A 22,608-nucleotide genomic window follows, 5' to 3' on the forward strand; every position below is an offset into this window, starting at 1 on the left:
AGGGGGGTGTTCTAGCCTCTCCCCTGAACATTCTTTGATTTGTATCAGACGAGAAAGGAACTCACCCATTGAAACACTTTCCCTACTGGATGTTCCAAACAATCCAAAAGAATACCATGATCCGCAGTATCAAAAGCTGCTACGGTCCAGAAGCAGCAGCAATAATTCCCCTTGTTAATCTCCGGGTTATTTATTATTTATTTATTTTAGAACATTTATATACTACTTCCCATTTTAAAAATCCGGAAGCAATTCACAACATATTGCAAAATAATACATCATTAAAAGCATAACACCATTAGATAGGCTAATGGTTGGAAAAATTCAAGGTAAATACGTTAATTTTTAGTCATCGATCAAAGCACAAGATTGTCTGTGCCTAATGTACCACAGAGGGAAGGCCAGTCCAGAGGGAGAGAGTCGCCATAGAGGAGGCCCATTGCCGTGTTGCTACCTTGTTGTGTGTGTGAGACTATATTTCAGGTAATCCGGTCCTAACATGTGTAAGGCTTTATATCAATAATAATACCTTGAACCAGGTTTGGTTGCAAACTGGAAGATTGTTCACTAGGGCATAACACACACAAGCTGTCCGGAATGTTAATACTCTTTCCATTTTACAAATGATGAATGGACACTACGGGTCAGAAGAGCAATTAATAAATATTTGATGAATGAATGAATGATTCTAAAAACAAGTCTAAACTGAGAGCCTACAGGTTAAATGTAGCTGTCAAGGTTCTTTCAAGCCAGAAAATTAAAATTGTTTGTGTGTTTAAAAAATTATTCTATCCATCATGATTGCAGAGATCAATTAAGAAATCAATTACCGCTTGTGATAATATTTGCTTTAAAATGTCAGATTTTTTTTTTAAAAAAAGCATTAAAAATGCCATTACACAACAGGTGGATCTCATTCTTTTCAAATGAGATCCAAAGAATAAGATGCCGGTCTGCAGTATAAACAGCAAGCTTCTATATTCTAAGCCTTTCAACACTCCTTTTTTCCACCCCCATTTGAACTGTTATGCTACATAGTATACCTGCTTTTAGGTACTATTAAATTAAATTATTTAATAAGGAAGTATTTTCTGTTGGATCAAGTGGTATGTTTTACAATTGTTTAGGAGAATAAGGCTTTGTTTTCTCTTGGTCTATTGTCAGATTTATTACACTTTAACATAGATTTGTGGGCCATCTTTACTGATATGCAGTTGTTCTGCCTTGCTGGAAAATAGCCAGTGCAGCTTCCAGCTGCAAATCTGAACAGCTATAAGACTGAACTTTATCTCACCAGTAGTCTCCAAAGCTCATAGAAAGAGAGAGAGAGAGAGAGACTGTGAAACCCCTTTTTTGTTTAAACAAGGCAAATTGGATTTATTTCAGTCTGACTATAGTGCAGCTTTGTCAAATGCCACTAATGAAATGGATTAGCTATAGATAAAGAATGTGTTTCTTTGGCTGACTGTATAGATATAAGGATTTTTATATGAGAATCATGTTCAGTTTCTTCCTAAGCAATTCAAAAGCAATGAATTGAGGTATGTTAGACATGTAATCTTGTTCTATAACTTGTAATCACACAGAGGTGAGATTGAATAGCTTCAGTTAAAAATATTCTGTTTGGGATATGGGCGGAGAATTTCATTTTCTTGCAGCACTCCAGCCTTAGTTGAAGTGCTCCATATTATAAGCTGCTGGGATTTATGGACTTGAACCATACTGGGCTTAGATGACCACCTATCAGGGATGCTTTAGTAGCAGAGTTCCTGCATCAGCAGAGGATTGAACTAGATCAAGGCTGGGGACCTCTTTAAGCCCAAGAGCTAAATTCAAGTTTGGAGAAGCTTTCAGAGGCCATATTCCTGTGGTGGTTGGGGGCAAAGGCAAAGGGGCAGAGCCTAAAATACAACCCCTCACCAATGATACAAAAAATACCAGCGTATTGTAGTTTCAGGATGCCATAGGAGAGCATTTCAACCTTTTAAAACAGGGGGGAAACTTCCCAAAAGCTGGCAAACCACCAGGGGAAAGGTTACAGGAAAGGGGGCAGTGTTAGGAGAAAGGAGGTGAAGGCATTTGGGAAACCCCAGAGGGCTGGATTGGGACCCCCAGGAAATTTCAGTTTACACGGAATCATATTTGCTGTTTAATGCCCATTCCCCTGGTTTGGAGAGATCCTTTTGGAGCTCTCCAAATTTCCTTTTCGTTTTAAACACCCTTAATAATTTGCTGTTATTAGCAGATAACTCTTGGCCACTCCTAATTCTAGGTAATTATGAACATTACAAGTGGCATTACATTGGCCACTTTCCAAATCCCCTGGCACAGAGGCCAACATTAGGTACATTACTTATTTTTGTTAGGTTAGCAATTTCAGACTTAAAGTATTGAACAACTCTCAGATTCCATCTGAACCCTGTGATTTATTTCTTTTCAATTTGTAAATAAGGCCTAGAACTTCATCTCTTGTCACCACTATTTACCTCACTTCCTCAGACACATCTCATGAAAATGTTAGCTCAAGCATGGGTATCAGCCCTACATCTTCCACAGAAAATTCATTCAGCATCTCTACAATCTCCTTATTCTCCTTTAACTTCCTTGTCATCCATCTGTCAAATTCTTCATCAAAGTAATCTCACAGCTCAATTCAGATGTGGGGGGATGAGGCAACAGTGGCTTACCTAGGTCCATTCAGTGAGATTATAACTGATGAACGTCCAGGCTGTAGGTCACATTTTCAGTCACTCTGCTACCCCAACTATCACACTAAGTATCCCATTGAGACAACAAGATACCAAGTGGTGGGGACACCTGGAGAACCACAGCCAGTCAGAGTAGATAACACTATGCTAAATGGGCAAATAATACTAGGCTAAATGGGCAAAAAAATCGAACAGTGTGAAGCAGCTCTCTATGTTCCCATGGACATAATTTTAAAGATAATTAAAATGTCTAATATTTTATTTGAAACATAGTATAAGACTTAACATCATTGGCTGCCTATTTAACAACTTTATAATCTTCATTGGATTTGGTAGTATTATGAACAAATATTACATATGTAATGTGTGTTTATTGGGGACATAGACTTTATTGGGGTCTGCCTGGTGTCTAACCAGCAGGTCTGGAGAACTATCCACAAAGTTTCTTCAACTAAGCTTATTGCATGGGAATAGCCACTTGAAGGAAATACAGCGTACAAAACGTATAGTTTCTTATAGTTTTGATTTGCCAAGCGTAATAAAGTACAACCCCTAAGGGATACTTTTCACATTGCTTATGTACACAAATACAAAATGAATATCAATGTAGGCAAGAATGACTGTGAAGCACTGCAATTCTATGCATGTTACTATGCATGTTACTTACCATTTTTGCAGATGGGACAGCACTGATCTGGTTCATATACAGGGTCCACACACTCAGTTTGAGGACAAGCAGACACTGTGCATACTACTTCACCATTGGCTTCACAGCGGCATTTCTCACAAGGTGAAACCTGAAAATAAACCCAATTATATTTTAGTCCAGGAGTTGGGAGACATTATGTTTGAGGATCTACTCTCTCTCTCTCTCTCTCTCTCTCTCTCTCTCTCTGTGTTTACTAAACCCTAAGGTCCACCAACCAGAAACAAGTGCAAAACAGAGGCTCAGGTCTGTGTATTGCAGAAACACATGCAAAATGGTGGGTCAGCAGACAGAGCAAATTACCTTCTACACTAGGATGACCATATGAAAAGGAGGACTGGGCTCCTGTATCTTTAACAGTTGCATAGAAAAGGGAATTTCAGCAGGTGTCATTTGTATATATGGAGAACCTGGTGAAATTCCTTCTTCATCACAACATTTAAAGCTGCAGGAGCTATACTAGAGTGAACAGAATTAAAAGAGGGCAGGGCACCGGCAGCTTTAACTGTTGTGATGAAGAGGGAATTTCACCAGGTTCTCCATATATACAAATGACACCTGCTGAAATTTTCTTTTGAATACAACTGTTAAAGATACAGGAGCCCTGTCCTCCTTTTCATATGGTCACCCTATTCTACACCCTCCCTATAAGCAACACACTGGGAGGACTGTCATATACAAGTATGCCATCCTGACACATATATATCGAAAGGAGAGTTATAAATTCACAAAATAGAAAGATAAAAGTACAGATCGATAAATGTGAGTTGCTACTGATCAGGATTCAAACACTATTTTCTAAGGGAAAAATTACTTTTTTGGTTCTTGATACAATGCAAATAAAAAAACCTTACCAATCGACTTCATATCTTTCTCTGACCTTTCCGTAGATCCCAGCCTATTTTCTGCCCACAGTTGTTTTAGTCCAGGTAGTATATTTTCACAGGCTAGGCTATATCTACTTTGTTCCATGTTTGTTCTAGTTATTTAAACAGTAAATAAACATGCTGATCCCATATATTTCTCTGAGCCTATGGACTAAATTCACTCACGTGTAAAGATGTGGACTAGGGACCAGTAGTATAATCTTCTCAAAGTGCAAAAGGGAATGTATTATATATTCTCAATATATTAAAATGTCTGCATGAGAAGATAATAGTCAAATTTGGATCTTCTTATGCAAACATTTGAAAGTATACTGTCAGGAAGCACGTTGAAGGAGTACTTTCCTCTTAAGAATATTGCTTAGTTTTCTCACATAAGTCTTGTGGAGCTATTCGCCTGGTTAGCGCATAATGCTAACCCACGGTTTATTTAACCCATAATTAACCCACAGCATGTTGCCCTATCCAGAGTTGTCGTTTTCTCAATCCCTGAGTTAGCTTGTTTTCTCAATCCCTGGGTTGCTTGTTTCCCTCCTCCTTGCTATGTTCCTTCCCTCCAAACACCTCTATAACACTGTAGTACTGACATGGCTTCACCACATCAGATGCCTGTTTATGACTAGCCTGTTCTACACATGACATGAATACTCCTTGGCTGTTCCCAGCACTGCTTGTAGCATGCTGAGGAAAAGATCCCTTCTCCATCCGTCAGCAAAGCACTGAATGCGTTGCATTCAGAGAAATTTAACCCTTTCTTATTCAGGTGGTGTTGCAAAGGAATTTACCAAAATAAAAAAGTTATTTTACCAAAATAAAAGAAATACCTTTCAACGTTTCTGGAGTCTTGCTTCTCAATTAAATAATAATAAAATCTTACAATAATGCACTCTCCCTCTCTCCCCAATATTCTGATGAGTCCCATTTCCCATCCACACACCATATTAATTATTCCAAATTCAAAATGCCCCCTCCCAGGGCTTCTGCTACATTACTGTAGGAAATCACACACCCCTACCCATTCTACTATCCAAAATTGCACATCTAACCAATCAGGGCTTGCCTGGCACTACCGATAGCATCTGGCTCCCCTCTGCCCAATTACTAATGAAACATTTTACTGGTTACTTATGCTTTGCTGTAGACCTGTAGGCGAATCTAATCAGCAAATCAATAAAGTGCAGGTAGCATAGATTGCAAGTGCATCCATGTGACTCTGAACATGAGTGGCCAGTGGAACTAGCCCTTGAAAACTCCCCCAGTACTCACAGGAGCATTTCAAAGAGATACTAAGGGCCTTGCTAGACCTACTGCATAATCTGGTGGTGAGGAGCGGCCAGCCCACACTAGAAGTAGTGCAGGCTGTCACTACTTTCCACACGTCAGATGCAACGGGCTGCACGAAAGCCCCGTTGCATCTGCCATTTTTTTCGTTTTAAAGGGGATGGATGCGCAGGAGCGCACCACCGCTTAAGGTAAGGTGTTTTTTTTTAAAAGGGTTCCCCACTCCCCCCTGGCTCTGATTCCCCCTTAGCTCCGATTTCCTTTCCCCCCGGCTCCGATCTTTCCCCCCATCTCCCCCCGGCTCCGATCTGCCCCCCCCATCTCCCTCCGGCTCCGATCTTCCCCCCCATCTTCCCCCGGCTCCGATCTTCCCCCCATCTGCCCCTGGCTCCAATGGGCCCAGCGCTCCGGTGGAGCACTGCACCCCGTCCGCCGCTTTTCCCGGCTACTCGCCTGTAATTGCGGTAGCTGGGAAAAGTGGCGGAATGGGCTATACGCTCGCGGTCTTGGCCTCAGCCCGAGACCGCAGGAAATACTGGGCTACAACTGAAGCCAGATACTCCGGGCCCAGGCAGGGTTGACCCCTGTCTGAGCCCAGGAGCCCCTGTGGGTCATCTAGATTGTGTTTTAAACTGTTGGGTGTTTTACTGTGGTTTTAATTTTTGTGAACCGCCCAGAGAGCTTCGGCTATTGGGCGGTATAAAAATGTAATAAATAAATAAATAAATAAATAAATGCACAGGGGCAAGCCCGGGTATTAGCCTGGGCTAACCCCTGGTCTAGCAAGGCCCTAAGTTATCAATCCTGCAGAGTGAGATCAACAAGAAAGATGGATTCCAATGGCAACCAAACTGGACAACTCTTGGCAAAGCTCAGGAAAAGTGCCATGAACTGATACACTGTGATTGGGTCATCTGGTGGGAGTTTGTTTTTTTAAACTACAATGGCTTATTTGGCCAAAATAAACCACTCTGATAACCCATGGTCTGCAGAGTGGGTTATTTAACCCTTTATGTATTATTGTGTCATGTGGTGGTCACAGTGGGTTATTTTGGTTTGCTGCAGAGCAGTAAAAACAGCTGCTGCTGTGCTTTTCATTTGCTTACTGATTAGGACACATTAAAGGGACTAAGCCAGCAGTGCAAAGGAGGCAAGCTATGTGGTTTGGTCCCAATCCTGCAAACCCCCAAGGTGTTCTAGGCTTTTTGGTGCACCTCGGATTTTTGCTGCTTTCAGAGTAAGGGCACTGGGTTTACATACTGCATCGAGTGCTACCTTAGTAGGGGACAGGGCCAGTGCTACCATAGAGGCCACTCAGGCGGCCGCCTAGAGCGCCAAGCTAAGAGGGGCGCCGGGCACAGCGCAGCACTCACGCGCATAGGGTGACCATATGAAATGGAGGACAGGGCTCCTGTATCTTTAACAGTTGCAAAGAAAAAGGAATTTCAGCAGGTGTCATTTGTATATATGGAGAACCTGGTGAAATCCCCTCTTCATCACAACAGTTAAAGGTGCAGGAGCTATACTAGAGTGACCAGATACAAAAGAGGGCAGGGCACCTGCAGCTTTAACTGTTGTGATGAAGAGGAATTTCCCCAGGTTCTCCATATATACAAATGACACCTGCTGAAATTCCTTTTTCAATACAACTGTTAAAGATACAGGAGCCCTGTCCTCCTTTTCATATGGTCACCCTACATGCGCATTGGCTGTGAGCTGGGCCGGCCCGAGGATTCAGCTGGGCCTGTGTGGGCGAGATGGCACCCCGTGCCCGCCCAGCCGAAGAGAAGCCAGGGACGCTGGGGTGGGGGTGGGGCAGCTCCACGTTCAGAACGTGCCCAGAAGAGAGAGAGAGAGAGAGAATGTATGGGTGAATGGGGTGCATGGGGTCTTTGAGTGAATGCATGTGTTCATGCGTGTGATTGTTTGGAGTGAGTGATGCCAGGTGTGCATGTGTGCATGCGTGTGAGTTGGGGGGATGATTTGGAGGTGATATTCCTATTAAATAATGCATTTTAGACCCATAGACGTTCCTTTCCAATTTGTTTGCTATAATTGGCACGACGTATTTCTTGCACTTTAAAATAAATTTAGCAGTTTCAAGTTTTGTGCTTCTTATTTTTTCCAGAAACATATGTTCTTAAAAATCAAAGTTGGCATTTTTGGTGTGTGTTTGTGTGTGTGTGTGTGTGTGTGTGTGTGTGTGTGTGTGTGACTGAAAGTAGCTCACCTTGCCTAGAGCACAAAATAGTCTGGCCCTGGCCCTGGTAGGGGAGGCTGGCTATGAGGTTTGGTTCCAATCCTGCAAACTCCAAGGATTTCTAGCCACTTCCCCCTTTGGGGAACACTTGGGATTTTAGCTCCTCTGCAGCAAATACTCAGGGGGGTTGATGGTGAATGAGGTGCCTAGTCCTGATCCTGCAAACCCCCAGCACTTCAGAGGTGAAACAGCACTACTGCTTGGGCAGGATGACTGCAGGACAGGTGCCCAGGGGGTGGTGGGGCACTGAGTCAAATTACACACAGTAGCTTAATAAATGACTCACAGTAGTTTATTAGTCTGATCGTGTGGAGGATAACAGTAGCTTATTTTCAAAATACGCTACTGTGAATGGCTTATTAAACCATCATGGTTTAAAGTGACATCCGAACACAGCCTGCAAATATAAAAGGGAACAAAGAAGCCTGTCCAAGTGCTACAATCCCACTTTTAATTGCACAGCTCTTTGCCACCACGAATGAAATTTTTTAAAATTAAATGAAAACGAAAAAACAAAAGAAAGACATATATCAAGTTCAATAATACATTTATGATTATAAGGTGATAACATAACCTAAGTTAACTAACAATACAAACTTAACATCTAATATATAATGTAGCATAGCTTATAACATATTAAGAAAAGGAGAAGAATAAAAATTCTGGAAATATATTCTGAAAAAGCAAACAATTCAGCCAAAGGAGGCCAAGTTGCTTGAAAGTTGGGTTTACCATTCTTTAACAAAAGAACCAGTTCAAATTTCAGTAAAGAACAAACATCTGCTATCCACTGTTGCAAGTCAGCAGGAGATTTGACCCTTCAATACGATCTAATAATTCTCTTGACTACTCTATCTGCTCAACGAATCTCTAACCCCTGATATAAGGATAAATTCCGTATAGGCAGCCCAATTTACCTTGCAAAAGATTAATTAGCTATTTTAAAACTAGGATTTTCTCACTGATTGGTTTTGGATGACACGATAACCAATGCTAGGCTAAATAGTCAACGGTGGGTTAGATAGTCAATGGTTAGTTATTGTGACATCTGTCAGGACTTTTTCATACCATGGTTGGTTGTGCAGAATTGATTATTTGAACAACCATTGGTTCTTGTGTTGTGTGTTGGGCCTCAATAATCAACTGCAGAGTTGACTATTAACCCAACATTGCCTATTGTGTTGTCCAAACACTGTAACCTTGAGTAAAAGGGCCAAAACAATATCTACAACCCAATACTTTCCATATACAACTCAGAGCATTGTTAATTAAACTGATCCTTGGACAAGTAAGAAACCTAGTGCCTGCCAAGTTTTCAGCACAGCCAAATAATAACTTCCAGTTTGTACCCAAAGGGCAACTGAGTATTGGGACTCCTTATTTCAGCCTGAAACAGAAACTAAACTATATGGCTAATGATAAGCTTGTAAATTTGGAAAATTAGACCTATTTTCTCCTCTAGATAATTGCAATTTATGTAATAAAAATCTGGGAGGGTATACTTGCTAAAGAAAATAGTTGAGTAATTTATGAATTATGATGAAGGTTTAAAGATAAGATGAAGGTATAAAGAAAGGAAGACCTCTTAAAATGTAAATAAATGTTTCATTCATCTTGGTCATGTTTATCCTTCCCCAAATATGCAAGAAAATTCTAGACTACCTATCTAAATCATACTTCAGTTGAACCCAAAAGCTTGATGAATTTATACTGACTAATTGAGAAAGTTTCCTGGGAACTAATTTGCCAAGGCAGACAAAATAATCTGGACACCACTTAAAATCCCCAAGTCCTGAACATATCAGCAGTGCTATTAGAGCCCAAAGGCATCGAATCTGATTTGCTTCACTATACAAAGTAACCTAATAAAGTGCACAACTTTTGTATTAAAAATAAGACTGGGAATAGAAACATTTAGCCTTTCAATAGAACATAAAGTGTCATCTGTATACAAAACCAACCTTATCTAAGACTTTTAATATTTTCAGTTTCTAATAGCACTTTTAATATTTTCAGAGTTTCTAATAGCACAAGCAAGCAGCTCTAAGGTTAGATTAAAATGAAAAGGAGATTAAGGAGCACCCTTGATGTGAAACTATTAAAAGAAATATTATAGGATTTCATATTACATTGTGAACATGCACATTCCATGGTGTGTGTGTGTGTGGATTTCTATGCAAATTCTATTTACATTTCTCATCTAATTTTATTGGGACCTTACAATCACCACTAGAACATTCTCAGTGTGGAGAATATTTATTCCTGAGCAAAAAGAATAAAAATTAAAACTCATTAATTTCAAAACCAAAGTAAATGTGAGGGGTGTGGGGTCCATTATCAGGAAATGTTTTGCCACTGCATGTCCATGGCAAATCTGATCCAAAATGCACAATTTGGTCAAAAAAATCTGGCTTAACTATTCTGCTACTCCTCTACCCACGCTCACTGTCCATCCTTATTCTCGAAGTGAAAACCAGGAAACGATTCAACCACAATAATTTGGTACAATTGTGTACAATTGTGTACAATTTGGTACAATTGGTACTGGTTGTGAATTGGTCCTCTTAAACAGATAACAGTATATGGAACACCCTATTCAGATTTAAATTCAAGATGTTACTAAAGGCCAGCATTAAGACTGAAATGCTCATATTTATATTTAACCTGACTTCAAAGACACTACTCAGAAACATATGAACTATCACTGTCCTTCTCCCATCAAATTAAACATTGAGCACCAAAGAATGCTGATGTAGCATGTTCTCGTACCCTCTCTCCTATGTGTAGAACTCCCTCCCTATGGGGGTTAGACTAACTCCTACACTATTTGCCTTTCAGTAACAGTTAAGATTTCCTTTGTTTTGTCAGTTTTTTAAAAAATTTCATTCTTATGTATTGTAGCTTTGCTTTAAAAGTTGTTATTAAATTGTCTTAAGCCAGCCACAAAAGCTGGCTTAAGTGTTGAGTGTTCCCCCAATTGAGTGTTCCCTCAGTCAGAATTTCTCTCTTTTCTGTTATCTTTTCTTGACCTGCTCCACCTTTTAACTCCATGGTATTTATTCATGTGTCAGCAGTTTCCTTAACCCTGTTCCTCTACTGAGAACATCTTCTTTTCAGTAACCTACGCATTTGCCACATTCAATCAATCTTCCACAGTTAATTCTTTCAGTGGACCTTTCACAGATGTCTTTTCCCCTTCTATCCATGGTGGATTAATTTAAATCAAGGCACTTTAAATCAGTAATTTGAGGATTAAAGCACACATTACTTTAAAGATATAGGTAGCAGCTAAGTTTTTTTTACCCTAGAGAAAGCAGAGGGTTCCTGACATAGATTGGGATCCTAGTGTGGGTGTAGGGAGGCTTTAACTTCCCACCCCCTCTGTAGTCCTAATCTGGATCAGGCTACCTGTGCCTGTAATATATATTGACAAATAGTGATCACTCTAGGGCCATGGCTAGACCAGGCCTATATCCCGGGATCATCCCAGGATTGTCCCTGGGCATCCAAATGACACACAGGGGATCCTGGGAGCATGCAGGGACGACCCCTCCATTTGCCTGGGATAATCCTTAGGTCTAGCTAAGGCCTAAATGACAAAAGCACAAGTTAGGTGTGCTGGATTGTAGGCTAAACATCTGGAACTTTCCAGAAGCAATGACGATGATTTATTTTTAAAAGCAGTTCATTATAACTAAAACCTTTAAAAAAAAATCTAAACTTTAGTAACCTGATTTAAATGTTATATCGTCAGTTTTATCCACCCTGCTTTCAACACTACAGGCATCAAAACTAACATAAACTGTACTAACAACAGGACTGTTCAGACTCTTATGTCACCTTACTTACCCTTCTATCCAGCTCTGGCATCCAGCTTTATTCAGAATCAGTCCTGCAACTAACAAAGATAGACTTCTCAGTCAGCTCAGAAGAGATTTTTTTTTTTTTTTGCAATTTGGCTTTTGACCTTTACAACCTTCTTGGATCAATACTCCAGCTGACAAGAGCTTCCTGCACTAGGGCACTCTTTATGCCAATGCAATCTGCCCTCTCCATATATAGAGATGAAGCCTTGGCTGCCAATTTCTAACCAGCAAGATATCCTCTTTCTCTCATGGCAAAGTTTGGTGGGCTCAGCTTTCCCTTGACCCACTGCTGCATGATTCAAGCACTAAGAACATAAGAAGAGCTATGCTGGATTAGACCAATGGACCATCTAGTCCACCATTCTGTTCACACAGTGGCCAGCCAGTTGTCCACAAGAAACCCACAAGTAGGATATGAGTCCAACAGCAACCTCCCACCCAGATTCCCCAGCAACTGGTGTACACAGGCATTCTCCTACTGATACTGTGGAGGTAACATATAGCCATCAAGACTAGTAGCCATTGATAGCATTATCCCCCATTCCCTTTTAAAGCCCTCCAAAGTGGTGGTGATCACTACATCTTGTGGAAGCGAATTCAATAGTTTAACTATGTGCTCTATGAAGAAGTACTTCCTCTTATCTGTCCTGAATCTCCAATCAATCAGTTTCATGGAATAACCCCGGGTTCTAGTATTATGAGAGACGGAGAAAAAAAGTCTCCCTATCCACTTTTTTGACACCATGCATGATTTTGTACACCTCTGTCATGTCTCTAACATTATCCCTCACTGCTGCTATGATGGGAAATGGTAACCCCATTCATCAAAACCTACTAAACATCTTGTCAAAAACCTCTTAGGGAATCAGGAGTTAGCAACTATCACTAGGGATTGGCTACTTTCTGCAGCTTCTGTCACTGAAGAAAAAATCCTCTACTCTTTTTACTATACAACTGCTATCAAGGTCAAAGGCTTCCTTCTGCAACCAAGATTCTATATCATGTTGCTTTAAATGGCTGGTGAGAGTTTCCTCCTTTTACACTTCTGACGTGGCACAAATATAAACTGTCTGGATTATCAGTGTTGGAGAGTGTCTAAACACTTGCCAAGTTAACAATGTTGAAGGCCATTGATGTGTTTGAAAAAGCCCCCAACTAATCATCAGGGCTCTTTTGCTCCTTCCCCATGACAATTCAGGATAGGGAATTTTGACTTATGCAATATATTAAGCCTTTAGGAATGGGCTACAAAATAAAATAAACTAACAAAATCTAGAGTCTTAAAAAATCAGAACACTCATATTACAAGGCAGCCACATTTTATTCATTCAAACCAACTGAATTCAAAGAAGCAGCATGTTTGTATGAATTCTATATTTGAGAGAACCTTCTGCCTTTGCCAAATCTGAAACTACCAAGAAAAAGTGATGCTCCCACATGAAAATTGTACTCTATAAGGCAGAAGGTTAGTTCTCAGTTTTCTGGTGGAAGACACAATTTTCTTGTTGAAGAGACTTTATTTTTTTGTGGAAGGACTCTATACTTCCTATAAATAAATTAAATAAAAATGCCAAGCACCAGGTCACTCAGGCATTTATTTCATGCAGTTACCTAGGAATGCTACTATTATTCAGTCCTGTATAGCACTGGCTCCTCAGAATTTAAAATACATTTTTAGTTTACTATCTAGTCTTACCTAGAGATGTAAAATTTCCAGAAATTTTGAAGTCATGGGAAAAAATGTTTTTCTCGGGGGTGTTTTTGGGAAAAAGAATTTTTTGAAAAAATGGGTGGGAAATGCAGTATTAGCACGTTTTACAGATTGAAAGTCACTTTGTTACTTTGGGAACATAAAATGTAATTATGTACAAGTTGGTTTGGCATAAAATTATCACATTTGGTATATCAAAAGTACAGTGTATTCAAGCAATTACTTACAAATTGAATCTACTTTTTAATTTTTTTTAAAAAAAATGGTAACAAATGGAGCTACAAGCTCCTGAAATGTAAGTAACAAAGAAAATTATTTATGTCTCCACTAGTCCTCCATGTTGTCAAGCAGACATAAAACACTCATTCCCATAAAAAGAACTTGGGAAAAGAGGGGACCAAGATTCAATGAATATGCATGAAATTTGTCAGGCTTATTTTCTGAGCTATAGCTATCACTATCAGTTTCAGTCTCTGCTTCAATGGCAGTCCTGCTCCCTAGAGACAGAAATGAATCTTGCTCTTCCATTTGAGAGATGAAGGGCCTTGCTAGACCAGGCATTAGCGCGGTGTGAGGCCCGGTTTCCCTCCTGTGCATCCAGATGACACACAGGGGAATCCGGGGTGAGGCCACGCTGAAACCTGCCTTAAGCCGGCATAAGCGAATTCGCTTATGGCCCGGCTTTTCCGCAGCCCCGGCTTCAGGCCAGGACTGCGGAATGTCTAGCAGGGTCCGTGGCTTTTTGTGGCTGCTCGCTTACTCGCGAGTAGCCAGGAAAAGCCACGGACTGGGCACAGCGCTCATACGAGCGCTGTGCCCATCGGGCCGGGGGGGAGAGAGGGGCGGGGGGGAAGGCCGGACCCAGCAGGAGAGGGGGGGAAGGCTGGACATCGGGGATGGGGCGAGGGAAGGAGAGCCGGGGACAAGGCATAGGGGATGGCACGGGGGGGGGGGGGAAGCCGGGCATTGAGGATGGCGCGGGGGGGGAAAGCCGGGCATCGAGGATGGTGCAGGGGGGGGGAAGCCGGGCATCGAGGATGGCGTGTGTGTGGGGGAAAGCCGGGCATTGAGGATGGCGCGTGGGGGGGGGAAGCCGGGCATCGGGGATGGGGGGAGGATGGGCGAGCGAGGGGGGAGGGGGTCATCGGGCATTGGGGGGAATCAGGGGCAGGGGGAGTGAGGGGGCTTTATTGTTTAAAAAAGAAGCACTTACCTTCTCTGGCGCACATGGTCCCTTTAAAAAAAAATGGCCGACCCTACAGGGTTTCCCGTTGCCCCGTCAGGTTGTGCGTGTAGAAGCCGGCGCCCCTCCTCCCTGCCAGCTTATCCGGCAGGTCTAGCAAGGCCCGAAGTCTCACTTTGCAACCTAGGACTTGCTTGGCCTTAGCGCACTGAAGTTGTAATAATCTGATACTGTACATAGTTTTTAGAAATAATTTCAAGAACTAAATATTATTTTTATACATTTTATTCATCATGCTAAAATGAAACATTCCATAATCCATTTTTTCTTCATCCCCCTGCCCCATTTTTTCTAATTTTTCAGGAAGAAAAATGACTTCGGGGGAAAATGGAGAAAAATGGTTCCCCCCCCCACCCCAAATTTTTCTGGCTTTCCCCTGGGCCTTCACATCTCTAGTCTTACCACTTCAAAAGTGATGCTCATACATTGAAACAAAGTTTGAGTAGGGCTGGATTGCCCTTACTCTGATACTGTGCTTGGCAGCCGGCATGCCCTGTCCCTGAAGTCCATGCATTTGGAGCATATGTCTGGATTGAGGAAGACTTTGCATGCGCAGCTGTACATGCGAAGACTCCTGTGTGATCTCAAAGCCACTGGAATTGGAGTGCCAGATTGTGTGGACGCCTTCACATATACAGTTGCATTTGTTAAGTCTTCTTTGCTGCAGACACTTGTGCTCCTTTATAGCAGTACTGAAGTGCACTGATAAGTGTTGGGGCACAATAAACATTCCATATACCACTTTCATGGCATTATTTCCTGCTTTTTATTTCACATTTGTAATGATTTGACACAAGGTGTAGTTCTGGTGTGCGCGATATTGAGGGTAGGGCTAAATGGCATAGTCCCAACACTTCCTGCTCATGTGTTAATGCAACACATGAGCATTTCTTATGATACTGAGGGTAGGGCTAAATGGCATAGTCCCAACACTTCCTGCTCATGTGTTAATGCAACACATGAGCATTTCTTATGATACTGAGGGTAGGGCTAAATGGCATAGTCCCAACACTTCCTGCTCATGTGTTAATGCAACACATGAGCATTTCTTATGAAGAGGTCTTTGGAAGTCCTGCTTTCTAGGATTCCATTTATTCCAATCATTACTTTACCATACTTAATTTGGGGTTCTTTTCAATTCTGAGATGCTTGTTGCTAATTTTAAATTGGTCAATGTGTCACAGCATCTACTTCTGTCTTTTTTGCACTACAACATAAGACAGATCCAAGTATCCAGCTTAAGCACTCCCTTCAATCAGGTTCTTCCCACATCCCTTACAACCACCATCCCTGGTAAACACAACTCAAAGATGATGGAGGAAACTAATGACGAGGGACTTTGGAGGACTTGCACAGACACAGACCAAGGGGAAATGAGAGAGAGAGAGTCAGACTGCGATTCAAATTACCATGCAGATTGCTAGCATGATGCATCTTGATCTACCCTGCGCACTGCTGATATGTACCTACCATAAATCTACATAATATAGGATAATCCATTAGGGGTGTTGAATATGGAGAGTCATAACTCAGTGCGAGTAGTGAGACTAGGAAACCCTTAGGTTCCTTCTAGGCAAACAATCCAAATGATTTCACACTGTTGTGAAAAATATATTAATCTTGGTAAAGGAATTAAAATCACATGAATCAAATTCCATAATAGCACTACAGGGATAATAACCAACTGTTCCAAGAGCAAGACCAACATCATTTTGTAAAGTCCATCGCTCAACTCCCTCTCCTCCTCCCATAATATTCACATTGCTCTGCCACTTTTCACTTTTAATCTATCCCCTGTGGCTATTGGCACTGCTAGAGAAATAGTCCAGAAATAGCTATAACTTTGTGATAAACCATCCAGATATGAAAGTCCATTGGTCAAACCTTTGCTCTATTATGCACAGTTCACCCTAGACAACTGCAAAGTAAATACCTTGTTATGTGTAAAGGACAGAATTATGTTAGATTGGCTGCACTAATTGCTAGCGACAATGTTAATGTTTTATGTGAACAGAAATGCCTTCTTGCATAAATGCTCAGCAATATGGTATATATGCTGCAGTCTTGTCCTATTGGACTAATTTTTCCTCAGTTATCAAGCATGTCTTAGTAGTAACATTTTCTACAGAACAAGTGAAGGGGAAGAGATGCTAAAGCAACATTAACTCTGGCCCTTGTAGAGTGCCTCCGGCAATCTTATGTGAATGTTCCTGGACCAAATGCCAATGTATTGCTTCTTTTTAAAAAAAAGCTACAGAAAAAAACTCAGTTAATTTTCTGTATGTTAATAGATGCAAAATTATAGGACAGGAAGTGAATTATTTTATGCAAGTAAATAATCATTTACAAGGGTGGGAAAGGCAGAACTCTGAAGACACTGCTGCTCCTCTGCGTCATCTCCACAACAGAACACATTGCAGAATATCTATTCTTCTTGTTTTTATTCTAATTTATTATTCTCCAAACTATATTTTTTTAGGAAGCTGATTTATATCCTTATAGTTTCCACAGCAAATACTGGTTGTAGAGTAGGTTAAAGAAGGAATCTGGGACATGTGCTTGACATAATCTCAGCGTTCCCACTAAGAATATCAATTTACTGGCAAAAGGAAATTGAGTAATACAAATCTGTGCCTCAGTCCAGGACGTATTTGATTGAAAATAAATACCACAGGTTTCAATGGAATATACTAAAACGTAAATGTGCTTAGGAATGCAACAGCAGTGGAGAACAGGGTCCAGAACAAGCTTCCAGTGGCAGAAGACATCTCATCCCTCTGTTCTGGTAGAAGTCCCATACCTGTCAAGCCGGGTTTAAGATTTTGGTACTTGTTTATAAATCCCTAAACAACTCCGAAACAGAATACTTCAGAGAACTTTTGATCCCCTACAGCTTGTTGCTGTGCTCATCAGGAGATATGATCTTGGTGGTACCCAAGATTTTGGAAGTTCAGTCCATCACGGTTCGGAATAGGCCTTTAGTGTTGTAGTGCCCACTCTCTGGAATGCCCTACTACTGCAAATTAGGCAGAAGCCAGCCCTTCTGGGTTTTCAGTACCTATGGAAAGTATAACTTTTCCCAACAGGCATTCCCAAGCAGGTAATTTTGTCTTCTGTATGAAGACTTGTTTTTGTCCGTTGCTTAAAAATTTCTTTACTATAAGTGATTCATAAATATAGTTATATAAATAAACAATCAAAGAATGGAGCTACAGCTATTATAGTTGCACTGGGTGAAAAGTGCACAGGTAGAAAGCGGTACTGACTTACATTGCATTCTAAGCACAGTCAAGTAGCTCTGTCCTTCCATTGCTAGACCAATGACATGCTAGCAGAAAGCTTTGCCCTATTTTATTGCATAGGATGTCAATTTAGCTGTTGTCAGCAAACTTTCTCTGCTTGCTACACTTCTCATAGAGCAAGAAAATGGCCCTAGGTTGTTTGTGATTCCCCTTTGCTTGGCTACGTAATGTGTAGAAATCACACCTGTTCTTTATAAAGCAATTTAGAGTTAGGGTAAAGAGCATGCTTTAAACAAAGTTTAATGCAGTATTTCAATAACAGCAGGTCTGTATTTCAGTAACAGCAGGTCTGCCCTTCCTAATGCAAAACCAAACCAATCAGAAAGATCATTACATCTTTCACTTGGCCATAAAGCCTATATGAAATGGATAGACTGCAAGTGTCAGATACCAATACATCTGCAAACTGAGTAATAAGAGTAGCTCAAAACTTTTCAAGCTAGCAATGAACTGAATTCAACACAGTGATTTGATTAAGCATGTTATCAGGTGGATAGCAATGTTAGGATTGCCCCTGCCTTTCTGTTATCATAGGATCAGGGAAAAGCTTTAGATCAGAAGAGGCAACATATTTGTATTCGGACTTCCATGAATTATTGGCTAAAATAAACATGAAAAAAAAATCTCCTCTGTATCCAAATCTGTATCCTATGTATATAACTAAGCGTATACATCCAAAACTCCAAAAGGACAATCACTCTAGCAAGAATGAATAGCTTCCTTTTGCTGTTATGCTGGGACAATATAGAGGGATTCCCTTGAAAAAGCATCTGTGACTATATGCTCAGACTGAGGTGGAGATTCTGGAACACATTGTGTTACACTGTAACCTGTATAACACCCCCCCCCCCCAAGACAAAATTTCATTGTTAAAAGTATTAGGAGGGTAAAAGAAGCTGGGTAGAAGAGGAATTGTTGGCTTTCCTCCTTAGAAACCCAACATATAGGATTGTACTTGATTTCACAAATTTTTAAAGTGCAGCTTTGTCTATAAAGAAGGAATTGGCCAATTGCATGTTTGTCAAGATGGAGATGTTTAATAAAAAGAGGGAGTACATTAATAGCAGGGCCTTTTAGTTTAAGGACCCTGGAAGGGCTGTGCATTTAAGTGGGGATTTTGTTTGCTTTCATGTCATTGGTTTAATTGTAAAAACTTACTTTTGTAACTTGTGTGTGTGTAAACCTTGCAGATTTTATTCTGGAATTAAGTCTTTGTGATGGCAGTTAGCTAAAGCAATAAAGATTGATTGACTGAATAATAAGAGCAGTTTATGGCCACAAATTTGGATGGCTTTAAAAGGGGGTTAGGCAAATTCATGGACAAGAAGACTATCAATGGCTACTAGTCCTGTTGTCTATATGCTTCCTTCAGTATCAGAGGCAGTATGCCTAGGTATACCAGTTGCTAGGGAACATGGGCGGGAGGGTGCTGTTGCACTCATGTCCTGCTTTGTGGGTTTATAGTGGGCAGCTGGTTGGCCACTGGGTGAACAGAAGACAGGACTAGATGGACCCTTGGCCTGATCCAGCATGGCTCTTCTTACATAGTTCTATGAAACAAATTTTAAAAAACCTTTCCCCTTTAGTTTTACACATACAGCTGAAAAAGCAAGTGTCTATATGTAAATAGGTGGCTGATTAGTTAACTTTTGATGGTAGCAGGGCAAGATAAAAATATTAGGGCAGTCAATTGATTAAAGAAATCTTAGTTCATTAATCATATGGGTTTTTTTCAATTACAGAATTAAATATGTGTGAATTTCCATATGAATAAAACAGTAGTATTGAAGGGAAAAAAGTATTCTTTGTTTTTAGATTATTCATACATGTGTCACAACAGACACCATTTCAAGAGGGGCCTTCCTTCCTGCTTCTTCTATCATTCATGATTTTTCCAAGCATTTGTATTGACAAAGTTTGAAAAACCTTCTGCCTGGTTAGTGTCAACAACTTCTTACAATTATCCAATGGATATGGAGAGTGGACATAAAAGGTTGAAAAAAGGAGAATAGTGATTGGCTTTTACATATTAGCTTTTCCTCTGCACTGTTCTCCTAGACAAAAAATTAATATTTTACTTCTTGATCCTCTGAAAACTTTATGTAAAAAGTGCAACATCAAGCTCATTCACTGCTGGTTTGTAATGTGTAATGCTAACTCTAGGTACGCTTTCCATGAAAACCTGGTCTAGGCTGACAAGCATGATTATTTCAAGATGCATTGTGATTCTGGGTGGCTTCTCAGGATATTGCCTGGATTTGCTATTCTCTTCAATTTCAAGTGAATGGCTCACACATCAAGGCCAGAGGATGGGAGGAGGCAGAAGATAAAAATGTATAAACAAAAGCTAACTTCTTCAGTAGGGTGGCTGTCTGTCCTACTTTACAGGGAATAGCAGTAGTCTTGAAGCTACCCATTCAACAGTTAGCACCTGGATCACAGACTGAACAAGCATTTATGCATTACCAGTCACAGTCTTCTTCACTATGGTAAGCTGTATTGTATTTCTATTTAAACTATTGTAATTAATTCTAAATTTGCAAATATGCATATGAATTAGCAAATGCAATTTTTAATGCAAATCAGTGTTCTCTTTTGTCATCTATTTCAGTGATGCATTTCTTCTTTTTTGGCAATGTGTAAGTGGCCACCCTATTCTTTACAGCTTGTGTGTTTTACCAATAATCTATATAAGTACCTATGTTCCTACATTTGTCTGTTGTTACAAAAAGCTCCATCCGATGAGAGTTTTATTGCATGCTCGTGCACTTATGAGTTTGCTCAGGTCCCTCACATGATGTCGTCTGCCTCCTGCACGCCTTCCGCCCCTTCTGGCCTTCCTCGCACAACAAAAAAAAACCCTCATTAAGTCCAATGTTTTTTTAAACTCGGAATTGCTGCTCTCTCCTGCTGTGTGTAGGAGAAGCAGCGCCATTAGAACAGCAGACTCAATGGGCCTTGTGCTCTTTGTGTACTTCCTCTTTTGAGGAAGTAACTGCGGAACAAAAACGCAGGCGGAGAAGCGAAAGTAGAGAGTGTGTTAACCCCCGGTGTGATGGAGGTTAAAGCTCCAGACAACTTTCCAAAATCTGGTTTGTTACAGAGATCCTTTTACCATGGCTGTTATCTAAACAACAACAACAACAACAACCAAAAAAACCTAAGTGGGGGGGGGGACCAAGAGCACAGCTTACTCTTTTTGTTGTAAATCTAAAGACTAAAGAAACAAGCTTCAGTTTATTAGACCCAAAGAATTATACTTTTATAACTTGCAAATTGATATTTTATTGCACCATTGCTGTGTCAGTGGAAATATACAGTGTTTGAATACACCGTTAGCCGATGAGAATTGTTCTCAACTTGATACCAAATTATTTTATTTATTAAAATATTTATTTTCCTCCTTTCTGCGTAGATTCTCTAAGAGCTTTACATCTCATGAAAACTCTAAAAATATAATAACATAATAATAGTTACAATAATAGCAGCTCATAACAGTTTAAAAGTAGCAGCAAAATCACATAAACTCTTAAAACAGCCTGGGAATATATATACTGTATATTCCTGGCACCAAAAACCTAGCAAATTTGGCACTGGGTTATGAGATAAGGGGAGAAGTATTTACAGCTGAGGTGCCATTACCAAAAAGGATCTATCCCTGGTAGCAACCCACTTCAACTTAGAAGTTGAGGGTGCCCAGATCTCCATTGATGATAACATCCAGCCAAGTTTGCATGGGAGCGGATGATCCTTCAGATATCCTGGTCTTTGGCTGTTTAAAGTTCAAAAACAGCACTGGCAAGAAATTGATAACTAGCGAAATTCCTTAACCACTTACGAAATATGCACATTTCTAGAAGTCCTTTCTAGAAGTCCTGATTAACCGCTTCACAGCTGTATTCTGTACCAGTAAAAGTTGCTAAATAATTTTCTTACACAGCACAGCAGAATGTGGATAATTATGGCCAGATCAGGTTTTTTTTCCAGGAAGGGTCATAGCTGGCAAACCAGTTAAAGCTGGTTAACGGCAATCGATGCTAGAGATGACACCTGTACATGCATACACAGAGCTAAATCCAACATCTACAACCTTGGTCCGTTATGGGAAAAAGATAGTCTGAGCCCCCTGGTCCACATCCAAGATAATGTACAAAGCCCTAAACAACTTGGGTCCAGGATACCCAAGAGAGCGCTTTCTCCCTTACCAACCTGCCCGGTCACTGAGGTCATTCAAGGGCATGCTCCTGGTGGTTCCACGTGGACCTTTGGCCCAGTTGGAGACATGGTTAGTCATAAAGTACAAGTAACTTGTCCAAGCAACTGAATACAGGCAGAGGTTATGAAAGCTATCTCTGAATAGATAGCCCAAAGGAGATAACAGGGAAGAAGTACTCTGAGTTATCCTAAGGATATATTTCTGCTTTTTACCCTCAGAATGTGAATAATACAGAAGTTTGACATTTTAAAAAATCCTCTTAGGTGTGCAGCAATGCTACTTAATGACAAAAACAAAATGAGAACTATGAAATTATGACTTTTCATTTTCTTCCTAGGAATATTAGATACTAACTAAAGCTGTACATTTCTTCATAATAGTTGTCACCTCTTTTTCCAATGGAGACATAATGGGCCAGATCACACAATCAC

At 40.5% G+C, this 22,608-nt stretch overlaps 1 protein-coding gene across 1 annotated transcript in view; it reads right to left on the reverse strand.

The window, feature by feature from the left end:
• The window catches only part of VWC2 (von Willebrand factor C domain containing 2), a 70,459-nt gene that overhangs the window by 41,365 nt on the left and 6,486 nt on the right, over window positions 1-22,608 (reverse strand). Inside the window, exon 3 of the mRNA XM_063116288.1 lies at window positions 3,376-3,505. Coding sequence (XP_062972358.1) covers window positions 3,376-3,505 — 130 coding nt within the window. The remainder of the gene's footprint in view (window positions 1-3,375; window positions 3,506-22,608) is intronic.

The sequence above is a fragment of the Elgaria multicarinata genome, chromosome 1 (genome assembly GCF_023053635.1).
Source record: "Elgaria multicarinata webbii isolate HBS135686 ecotype San Diego chromosome 1, rElgMul1.1.pri, whole genome shotgun sequence".
NCBI classification, from domain to species: Eukaryota; Metazoa; Chordata; class Lepidosauria; order Squamata; family Anguidae; genus Elgaria; species Elgaria multicarinata.